Source organism: Primulina tabacum, chromosome 13, assembly GCF_025594145.1.
Source record: "Primulina tabacum isolate GXHZ01 chromosome 13, ASM2559414v2, whole genome shotgun sequence".
Classification (NCBI taxonomy): Eukaryota; Viridiplantae; Streptophyta; class Magnoliopsida; order Lamiales; family Gesneriaceae; genus Primulina; species Primulina tabacum.
The window spans coordinates 35,676,352-35,687,069 of NC_134562.1; the positions used below are offsets into that span (position 1 = coordinate 35,676,352).

At 34.8% G+C, this 10,718-nt stretch overlaps 2 protein-coding genes across 4 annotated transcripts; one reads left to right on the top strand and one right to left on the bottom strand.

Annotated features, from left to right (window-relative positions):
• Positions 1 to 295: 295 nt before the first annotated feature.
• LOC142522544 (prohibitin-1, mitochondrial-like) lies at positions 296 to 5,121 on the top strand. 3 transcript variants are annotated; one of them, XR_012814487.1, is made up of 7 exons: positions 296 to 420; positions 760 to 946; positions 2,624 to 2,740; positions 3,269 to 3,439; positions 3,893 to 4,105; positions 4,413 to 4,643; positions 5,091 to 5,121. XR_012814487.1 is itself a non-coding variant. In XM_075625993.1 (7 exons), exons 3-7 carry the CDS (start codon positions 770 to 772, stop codon positions 4,587 to 4,589), a joined length of 855 nt encoding a protein of 284 aa, XP_075482108.1. In that variant the 5' UTR covers positions 313 to 420; positions 572 to 595; positions 760 to 769; the 3' UTR covers positions 4,590 to 4,844. The 3 variants fall into 3 exon arrangements, 2 of the variants coding, with proteins under 2 accessions (XP_075482106.1, XP_075482108.1); XM_075625993.1 differs by lacking the exon at positions 5,091 to 5,121 and adding an exon at positions 572 to 595 and having other exon boundaries at positions 313 to 420; positions 4,413 to 4,844; XM_075625991.1 differs by lacking the exon at positions 5,091 to 5,121 and having other exon boundaries at positions 4,413 to 4,844.
• Positions 5,122 to 5,487: 366 nt separating this feature from the next.
• Positions 5,488 to 9,826, bottom strand: LOC142522543 (protein DETOXIFICATION 40-like). Its single transcript, XM_075625990.1, has 7 exons — positions 9,366 to 9,826; positions 8,633 to 9,264; positions 8,401 to 8,457; positions 7,915 to 8,153; positions 7,710 to 7,828; positions 7,442 to 7,528; positions 5,488 to 5,686 (listed from the first exon to the last, which is right to left on the bottom strand). Exons 1-7 carry the CDS (start codon positions 9,693 to 9,695, stop codon positions 5,654 to 5,656), a joined length of 1,497 nt encoding a protein of 498 aa, XP_075482105.1. The 5' UTR covers positions 9,696 to 9,826; the 3' UTR covers positions 5,488 to 5,653.
• Between the last annotated feature and the right edge of the window lie 892 nt (positions 9,827 to 10,718).

Below are 10,718 nucleotides of genomic sequence, written 5' to 3' on the forward strand. Positions count from 1 at the left end.
AGGATAGGAAGACAATGTACTCTTCACTACGCTCGTCGTTTTTCAAGTGCAACGAAGTTAACAAGGGAGAAATAAAACAAACTTCGATTCAGCGAACAAGAAAAATCTAAACCTCTAAACTAAACGACAAAAACTTGTGTGAGATGGTTTCACGGGTCGTATTTTGTGAGACATATCTTTTATTTGAGTCATTCAAAAAAAATTATTATTTTTATGTTAAAAATATTATTTTTATTATAAATATCGATATGATTTACCTGTATAAAAAGATTCGTGACACTCGTACATTGAACCTACTCAACCTAAGCCTAAACCCAAACCCTGCCCCGAGTTTTCTTTCCCAGACCCTTTTTGCCTTTCTTCATTTCGGTTTTCTCAATTATAGATCACATCATCCTTTTCTCCATTTTATCTCTCGAGGTAAGCAGATTCATGTCTCAATTTCTTTTTGTACTCTCTATATAATTGTGTTATTATTCAACCTGCTTGCTTACTACGCTTTTTTGAACTCAAAATGATTGTGCTTTCTCTTGTTTCCCCTGATTTTTGGTTTTCTTCTCTTCTTTTTCAGGGAGAGAGGTATTTAGGGATAGGGGTATGGAAAATAGATTATTCTTATAGTTGAATTATTTATGCTATTCGGGCCTTTTTTTAGTCATTTTACTGATTGATCGATGTATATCTATGAGAATCATATTGTTTTTGATTCACTGAGGGATTTGATAATTTAGACGATTGAATCATCGTGAAATAATGCAGGATTCGGAAGATGAATTTTAGCAATGTTAAAGTTCCCAAGATGCCTGGTGGAGGTGCGGTATCTGCCTTGCTCAAATTTGGAGTTGTTGCTGGGCTTGGCGTCTATGGAGTGACAAATAGCCTCTACAACGTCGATGGAGGTCACCGTGCCATTGTTTTCAACCGTATCATTGGGGTTAAAGACAAGGTTTGCCCTTGATATTTTGGATTGAACATGACATTAAGTAAATTTTGTGCAATAGTATGCCTTATTTGCACGATGGAATTTCCATGGTCATTTGCAATAATATTTGCCTAAATGTACATTCAGTCACTTGCAGCTTTTATTTTAATATTTCTTTAAAATTTAACCGTAGAAACCAAATATGTGGGGAGAGCGCCATTGGCTAAAGGTTTTGCTCTATTGAATTGGAATTTTAGCACTATCTTGAGCTTGCTTGTGGATGGGGCAGCTGTGGCAGTTTGGAAATTGGCGTGGCAGTTGTGGTTGTGATCTTGAATTTGCCTTCTTTGTGTAGCGCACCATCACCCATTCTTTCTGCTTTGCTGCTTCAAGCTTGCATCTAATGCCGACTTGAAGCCTGCATGAAAAATTTGAGTTAGACATAATTCATTCAATTCAGGTCCATCATGTGTAGTTGGACAAATCAAACTTGTGAGAACTGCCTCTCACGGATTTAAAGAACTTTAAGTTTCACTACTTAATTGTATGAGAATCCAAATTTCACATTTAAAAAAGAATTGACATTTTATGCTGTTTACTCTCAATATTGCTCTGACATCAGAATTTTATAAAAGCTACTAGGGTTGAGAATGTTCCTGTGTGTTCTCCTAGAGAATATATAATACATGCTTAACTAGCGTGCTTACAACTTTACTGTCCTGCCGTGAGATTGGTGACTAAAATGTTTATCAACTCTTTGTGAGAGAAAAATGCCTTTAATGCTCAATAGGCCACTAAATTTCTAACAACTTTTTTATAGATAGGTTTGAAAGGGGTGAGGTCCATTATAGACATTCCTTTTCAAGCGACCATTCATTGTATTACATTTATCTGCTGTCAAGATTCTCCATGAGCTCAGAACCATGTTGAAATTGACAATTTTTGCTTAAGAAGCATTCTTTAGCTAATAATCATTTGTATTCTATATTAAGAGAAAAAATTAATTAAACTGCATATCCATTCTTTTCAACCTAATTAAAGGTAATGTTTTCTTGGGATTTTTACTTATAAAAGGTGATTATTCAATGGCTGTCTGACCGTAATACATTCTATCTCTTGGTGTTTCTTGGTTTCTGGAGATTTCATAGTTTGTTAAGTTTGTTTACTTCGGCTCGATATTTTATTCACGTTTTATTAGCTTATCAATCAGTACATAAAATTGAAGAGTGTCGAAGTTTATTTTCTGAGTTGGGTCATGATGGACTTCCTCATTAAGTGTGATGAGTATCTGTTGGTTTTGTTGTAATGCAGTTACCGTTGTCTTTTCTGAATTTTTACCAAGATGAATTGGTAAAACACTTTGAATAAAAACGAATGACTGCAACTGGGATTTCAATTTTCAGCAGGTTAATGTCATGTATCAATTAGGAGTAGAAGGATTTTATTTAATTCAACTGTTCAAAAAATTCCTAAAATTAGTTTCTATGTTATACTTTATAATGTTGTACAGTTGTTGAATGGCCTAGAGCGTCTGTGATTTTACCTTTACTGCGGGTTACCAGTGCTCAAATATGCATTCTTTCATGTTGGCCTAGAGCGTCTGTGATTTTACCTTTACTGCGGGTTACCAGAGTTCAAATATGCATTCTCTCATGTTGCATGAAATGATACTATATTTTTCATTTTAATCTCAAGTAACAGGTGTATCCAGAAGGGACACACTTGATAATCCCATGGTTTGAAAGGCCGATCATCTATGATGTTCGAGCACGGCCACATCTGGTGGAAAGCACTTCAGGCAGTCGTGACCTTCAGATGGTGAACCTCTCTCTTTCTCTTCCTCTCTCCACACAAAACACATATTAAGCAAATCACAACATAATCATAACCCACATTGATGGAAAGAAAAGAAGTTGTGCGATCAGCATTTTCTGAGTAGGTTGCAAAGCCTGCAATATCCTTACTTTTGCAGTGTGCAAGCTCATTTTATTAGGACAGGAGAGAGCAAGTTTCTTTTAGATCTACTGGCATGCTGCTTGAAATGTTCTGTGTTTAGAGGCAGGGTAATAGGATATGCAAATATTTCCTCTTTTCCTAAATTTTAGGAGTTCATGAAGAATTCCTCTGAAATTAAAAAATTGTAATGGCCTAAGTAAATTAATTCTTCTTCTTCTTCTTCTTCTTCTTCTTCTTCTTCAGTGTTTGTCATTTCAACTGAAGTGATATAATTGATAAATATGCCTCAAAGAATTTGTTCTGAAATCTTTCAAAGAGTTCTTTTTATACCATGAATTAGGATTGCAATGTACCATTTCTTAGTTAACTGGCACTAATTGATTATTGCAGGTAAAAATTAGTCTTCGGGTTCTCACCCGTCCTTTGCCGGATCAGTTACCCACCATTTATCGAACCCTTGGTGAGAACTATAATGAGAGGGTCCTGCCTTCAATTATCCATGAGACTCTGAAAGCTGTAGTTGCCCAATACAATGCTAGCCAGCTTATCACCCAGAGAGAGGTATGTGGCTAGGCCAATGAGAAATATTTTTTCTTTGCCTTTTTAATTGGGAATGGATGCATTATACGGTTGTTGGTTTTATACTTTTATTTATATAAATGGTTGTTTGATCACTATCCATCCTCAATGTGGGGATTTAAATATATCAAGGATTTGTAAACTTCTCAAGAAATCTTGTTGCAATTTAAGTATGTTAATGATTTACCAACTCATTCGCAAGACATTTTGTGGTAGCATATGGAGTGAAGCAAACTGTGTCCATTTATGTAGAGAGACTCGATGACTGTGATCTGATGTAAGTGCTGTGGCTACAGTTGGATTTTTGTGAAGTACTTCAGAAGTTTAGTATGCTTTCCGATCATACTTTGCATGACACAGATTGAGCTTGTGCTATGATTTGTAATTTCTTGAATAAATGGAGTTGGAATTTGAGAGTAATTTTATGTGTCACAGAGTGTTAGCAGAGAAATACGAAAAATATTGACTGAAAGAGCAGCCTTCTTTAACATGGCTTTGGATGATGTGTCCATTACTGGCCTAACCTTTGGAATGGAATTCACCGCTGCAATTGAAGCCAAACAAGTAGCTGCACAAGAGGCTGAAAGGGCCAAGTTTGTTGTCGATAAGGCTGAGCAAGACAAACAAAGTGCTATCATTCGAGCACAGGTATAAACTATACTACACATGTTAGTTTATGGATCCTTACATATTGTTGTTTATTTTTTGTTTTTTAGACTTTATTTTCTTTCATCTGTAAAATCACATTTCCAGAAAACTGAATCACTCACACACACATGCAAGAACACATGCATCTGTTTCGTTTGCTGCTTGTTAGATAACATTATGGTATCCCATGATTTCAAGCTAAAGAGTTACGTTGAACAATGTCATTCTTTGTTGTTTGTCACTATTTTCTGCCTGAACGAGTAATATTCAACTTAAACATGGCTAAACTTTCTTTCTTAATTACCAGGGAGAAGCTGCGAGTGCCCAGCTGATTGGTCAAGCTATTGCCAACAATCCGGCATTTATAACCCTCCGAAAAATTGAAGCATCTAAAGATATTTCACATACCATAGCATCTTCAACCAATAGGGTGTACTTGAACTCTGATGAGCTGCTGCTGAACCTTCATGGTCTGAAGAAGTAATTACCAAGTGTAAAAATATTTTTGTCGCTACCGAATTTAGATTCATCCCCCCAGGTAAACTCGCTGATCTGTCTTTTTGGAGTTGGGAATGAATTAAGCTCTCTGTTTATCATAACGTGAAAGTTGAAGAACTGGTGGTGACGAATAAACTTGAGTTCAGTCTTGTATCCTTCTGTTTCGCCTCGCTGTCTGTCTTTTTAAAACAATGTAACAATGTCTTCATCTCGGTTTATGCGATCTGTTTATTGTTCGGCATTTGATCTTCATTTCTTTGGTTGATATTCATGTCTGACTGGTAATTTTGGTTCGCATCATGGCCTCTCAAATGGTATCAAGCCTTTGATATTGAATTATCGTAAGATATTTTTTTCTGTCTTTAAAATTTACCCCTGAAATAAATTTGGTCGTCCATTTTTTTACCACTTACAACCGGCAGTCCCATGCGCCACATAGGCGTGAAAAATTTCATGGTAGAACATTTGACTATGGTATTATCTGCAGGGGACGATTTCATACCGAGATATGGTATCTCAAAATTTTCTTAACAAACATTAACTAATCAGTAAAGTATCTGGATAGTTAGGCATGCGTCAATGATCATAACTTGATATAAAAAATAAAACTCGCTGTTTTATATTGGACTGCTTTTATAAGCTATCCGTTAATGTATTATAAACTTTACGCTCCAATTGTTCATTATTGGCCGTGGGGAGATGCATTATATATATCACATCGACTGGATTTGGATCCGAAACAAATAAAAAAAGAAGTAAAATCTAATCGAATACAAATTCCGAATTTTATCACCTAAACGTTCAAATTTCATCGATTTAAATATCTATTTTATTTGACTTTGAGGTAATCTCAATAAGCCAAAAAGTATCATACAGCTCCATAAGAATGTTTTCAAGACTTTTACATGAGAAATTATAGGCATCTTGGTCATCAAAACAATAGGTTTTTTTAAAATTTGCAACAATAAGATATGAATTGAAGTCGAGCACACTTGTATAATTAATCGTGCTTTTATGTCATTCGTCACATATTTCTCCTTTTACGTCATCTCATTTGTTCCATCGGCCCTTCGCTTTGTCCACCTGGCCAAACAATAAGACAACAAAATTATTTAATCTCATTTATCGCTATAATTCAAATTGAATTATTTTAAAATGAACAACAATAGTTTCTAAATCGAATACATTAACAAAATTTAGCCTCTCATTTCCAAATCATTTATTTTTATAATTTTGTACAGTAAATTCATACTATGACGGATTTTTTCATCGTATATCTATAATATTTCTCTCCCTGTAATATGAAATTTCAACCATTTTATTATCAACATACGATGTCCAATCATATGACCTAATAAAATTACGATATAAAGACAATTACTCATAGACAACAATCTTACTCATTAAAACTCCGCTGCATCAAGAATAGAGGAAATGTCTAAAATTTCTCGAGTCTAAAGAAGTCAATAGGTCAGATGAACTAGCAGTGAATAATTAGATATATTGAGAAGTTGTGAAATCGACTTCTAGATTTCATAATGAAAGCATATTTTATGGTTAATCCAAACTGAATAGAAATACATATGACAAGACTGTCCGAATTGATATCGATTTTAATAAATGACCGAATTGACACACATATAGATAGGGGTGTCAAAATGCGACACGACCCGTCAACCCGACACGACCAAACACGAAAAAAATCAGGTACGGGTTGGGGTTTTTCGGGTTCGGGTTGGGTTGATTCGGGTTAGTGCCATGTTAGGCGGGTCGGGTTGGGTGGTGGGTTGACCCGCGAACTTTTTTTTTTTTGAAAATATTACCTATATTTTTATATATTGTATGCTTGAACAAAATTTATTGTATATTTATATGATAAATTTTCATCATCTAATATTTATTTTGCATATTTTTATTTTTTTAACAATTTTTTATTTGATTTAGTAAATATACTTTTAATTTTCTACGATTAAACTTTCAAATTTAAATCGGAAAAATTTTGTTATTATGTGTTTAAATTAAAATAATATTATTATTTTTTATTTTTTTGAATTTTTTCATTAATTTTTTTTAAAAAATTTAAAAAAATAAATAAAATTCTGGTTAGACGGGTTGAGTCGGGTTATACGGGTTCGTGTTCGGGTTGGGGGTTTTCGGGTTATTTCGGGTTCGGATTGGGTTAGGGTTGAAAAAAAATAAAAAAAATTCGCGGGTTGACCCGAAACCCGACCCAACCCACCCAATTGACACCCCTACATATAGAATCTACGGACTCTCAATTAAAAAAACTTTATTGTAATATATTTTTATTTTAAATTATTAAAATAAAAGGAATCCTTTAAAAAAAAAACAAATCTCTATTATTAATTAAAATAAGATTCTAATCTTTATCATGATGGCTTTTATATATTAGCGCATGATGCATGTAGGCATCCATCGCCATCAACTAATAGGCATTTAGGATCAAATATGACATCATAATTGTTTAAAAAAATGACATCATAATTAAGCATGTAATTCATATGTATTAATCTGTCGGCGAGAAGAAGTGCAAAAATAAGGCTTTTTATTAGAAAAAATTACAACTTCGGTGGTCATATATAATTTTTTTTTATTTTGGCCTTTTATATTGAAAAATTTTATTTTTATTTAGCTATATATTTTTTTCTCGTATAAGTGTTGTCACATCTGTGTCACGTAAAAAAAAAACAATAAAATAACTAAATAATCAGACACGACATACTAAAATAAAATAAATTTGATAAGATTAGAAAACATAATCGTAAGAAATTATTTAGTTTACTCGAATTCGTCCACTTTATGAATATGAGTGCGTACCTCTTTATTCCAGTCGGCGCGAATGGTGACCCATATTAAGATTAAGGTCTGCATGGCTGTCCCTCCGATCATGCCCAACCATACGCCCTATATTACAGCAAAATCGTTCGATATCACCATTTCTTTTACCAAATTAATAGCTATTTAATTCGTTAAAGAGAAAAGAAGAATGAACTGCGTATATATACATCGAAGAAATTATATATTTTTTAATTTTTTCTTTCAACGTTTACAAAAATATGTATAAAAGAATCGTAAACGTACGTACCTTGGCACCGAGGTTGAATTTAAAGCCAAGAACAGCGCCCAATGGAAGACCAACTATGTAGTAACAACCAACATTCACGTAAGCAACAAATGCTTGCCATCCACATCCAACCGCCACACCTGCTTAATTATATTTCATCATAAATTATAAATACATATAATAATATAAAATAAATATATAAATGCCTATTTATATAATGAGTTACCAGATAAAACAGGTTGAACCCCATTGAGGAAAACGGCTCCGGCAAGATACGGTGCAAGATCTGAGACAGCGTCTGAAACAACTTTGCCGGGGGTGAAGGCATAACTGAGTTGATGACGAAAAACTAGGGAGAAAATGGTGAAGAGGGTGGAAATAACTAAAGAGGTTAGAGTCACGACCACCACACTAAATGCTGCTGATTTCGGGTGCCCTGCTCCAAGCTCGTTGCTAACCCTAACACTATTTATTCAAAACAACAAGAAGACTAATTAATTATATATTATATATGTTATTAAATATATAAATAGATATTAAATAAACTATAAGAACTGACATAAATAAAATAAAAAGGGATGATAAGATTTGAAGTAACTTTGTATTATATGGAAGAATTGCACTAAAATAGAGTTGTCGGAGGTGCAAAAATACTTGGACTACTTAAGAATTCGATTTCACAGGTTGTAAAAATGAATGTTCTATTACTAACCTGGCCGCAGCGTTGAATCCCACAGACACCATGAATACCCAACTGAGGATAGCCATGCTGCATATTGATCAAATTACATGCATAACGTCAATTTGCATCAAAGAAAAATTGAGGAAAATTATAATTATAAAAATCAAGGGTAAACAAATTACTAAAAAATTCACTAGATATGTAAAACTTTTTATCCGTAATTGTACTGAAGAAAAGAAGAGTTGTTTTGCTGTTGGGTTACCAGACAGATAGCGAGTCGAGTGCCACTTCAGGATCAGGCAGCAAACCAACAATCAACATTATAATCTGATAATACCAAGCCTCCAAGCACAGCATAACAGCAGACGCAACAGACAGCTTAAAGAACCCCCACAGCCCCGAAAACGCCATCACGCTGAACCCGGTCCACGTCTCCTTACACCGCTCCGATAGCAAAATGTAAACAAACTGCGCCACCACTATGATCCACCATGAAAGACTCAGCACAAGACCAGCACCCAACAGTCCCCAGTTGAACACATACAACACGAGCCACGTCAAGAAAAGGTGCACAACCAATGCCCCTGCCGAGATATAAGCGCTCGGGTTCACTATGCTCTGTGCTTGCAAGAATTTTTGGATGGGGAAATTCGCAGCGTACGCAAAGATTTGTGGTATTAGGCCGAATGTAAATAGTGCGGCTGCAGATGAGACCCTCTTTGATTGCCCGAGGAAGAGCAAGATTTGCTTGGAAAATATGTAAATAGTCAGAAAGGGGATGCCTGTGAGCGTAAGGAGGATTGTTGATCTTTGCAGGTATATTCCAAGCATTTCAGGTTTGTTCGCTCCATATGCTTGCCCACACAAGGTTTCTACCGCACTTCCCATTCCAAGCTACTCATGTAGAGGAGATTAAAAGGGAAAATTTAATAAATCTATCGTTAAAGTTCAACTCACTTTAACCAAACAAAATCTGATTAGTTCCAAGTAGTTACCATGACTCCATACGTCAAAAGCTGGATACCATTGTTTCCCAAAGAAGAAGCAGCGAGTTCGAGATTACCAAGATGGCCGCAAAAAATTTGGGAAGACATGGAAATGACGTTATTCAGCAAATAAACAATGACCGCAGGGCCTGCAAGCCTGAACAGATACCGGAGCTCGAGTGCGGTGGCTTTCTGGAGGCGGAGCCGCCGTGACAAGGTTGTATCTGACAAGATGCCCTCAAGTAATTCCGAGCTAACCTCCACAACCTGTGGCTTATGTTTTTGTGATTTCAACAAAGATTCATTCACTCCTTGATCTAGAAACGATGAAGACTCCATTTTTTTGTGGGTTCAAAATTATCTTAAAATGTGCTATGCGTGGTGTAGAATATCTTCTGAATGATTTTGACTCCAGAAAATTTCATGAAAGGTCGATGTGTAAAATATGTTTACACACCACCAACCACCCCAGTGATGTAGTCATGAGTACTGGTAACATATATATATATATATATATATATATATATATATATATATATATATAGAAAAATATTATCTTGGCAGGCAGGGGGAAAAGGTATTAAAAAACTGTAACGATCCATTTTATTGGAATAAAAAAATAGCAACATTAATATCGTAGGTTTTTTATTTTAATTTTGGTTCTTTGCTTGTTAAATATCACAGTTTTAATACTTCTTTTATATTTCTAATCCTTTTTTGCTAGGGTGCTGATATATTATGGCTGGAGGACACATAGCAATATCACAATTAAAATCAAGATTTTTCATTGCTAAAATTTTCGAAATGAAATGTCATTGATTAGAAACGTATGCGTATTTAGTTTAAGAGCATAGCTAATAAAATGAGGTCTCTTGGCCAAACAAGAAAGTTGAGACGATTCATTTTTGGTAACTACTGAATCCAACACAAGTTAACAAAACGTTTATATGTGCGTCGCTTTATAAATAAAATTTATAAACTGTAGTTTAATTCTATACGTTGCTAATTTTGGTACACAATTGATCGATGAAGTAATAAAGGGTTATTAAAATGATATCCCACGAGATAGATTCAGCCGACTCTCGACAGTTCGGGAGAATTCATGTCCAATATCCAGGTAACCCCAAGTTTCTTGACCTCCGATAAAAAAACTCGAAATGGCTCACTACACAGTAAACGAGCTCATGCCTGAAAAGAGCTTCTAGTCACATATCAATATGTAATTCACAAAGACAAGGCTTATGGAGATTTTATATAACCTTATCTAAAATTACGAGAATCCAGAGTCCAACAAAGGAAGGATTCCAACAGTATGAATTCAACAAATGTTAAGAGTTTTAGTCGAACAACTCTATTCACATA

Coding starts and splice junctions, on each gene's coding strand:
- LOC142522544 (XM_075625991.1), top strand. CDS start 770: ATGAATTTTAGCAATGTTAAAGTTCCCAAGATGCCTGGTGGAGGTGCG. Junction 2,741..3,268: donor GCAGTCGTGACCTTCAGATG/GTGAACCTCTCT, acceptor TGATTATTGCAG/GTAAAAATTAGTCTTCGGGT. Junction 3,440..3,892: donor AGCTTATCACCCAGAGAGAG/GTATGTGGCTAG, acceptor TATGTGTCACAG/AGTGTTAGCAGAGAAATACG.
- LOC142522543 (XM_075625990.1), bottom strand. CDS start 9,695: ATGGAGTCTTCATCGTTTCTAGATCAAGGAGTGAATGAATCTTTGTTG. Junction 8,154..8,400: donor GGATTCAACGCTGCGGCCAG/GTTAGTAATAGA, acceptor TTGAATAAATAG/TGTTAGGGTTAGCAACGAGC. Junction 5,687..7,441: donor GCGCCGACTGGAATAAAGAG/GTACGCACTCAT, acceptor TTGTTTGGCCAG/GTGGACAAAGCGAAGGGCCG.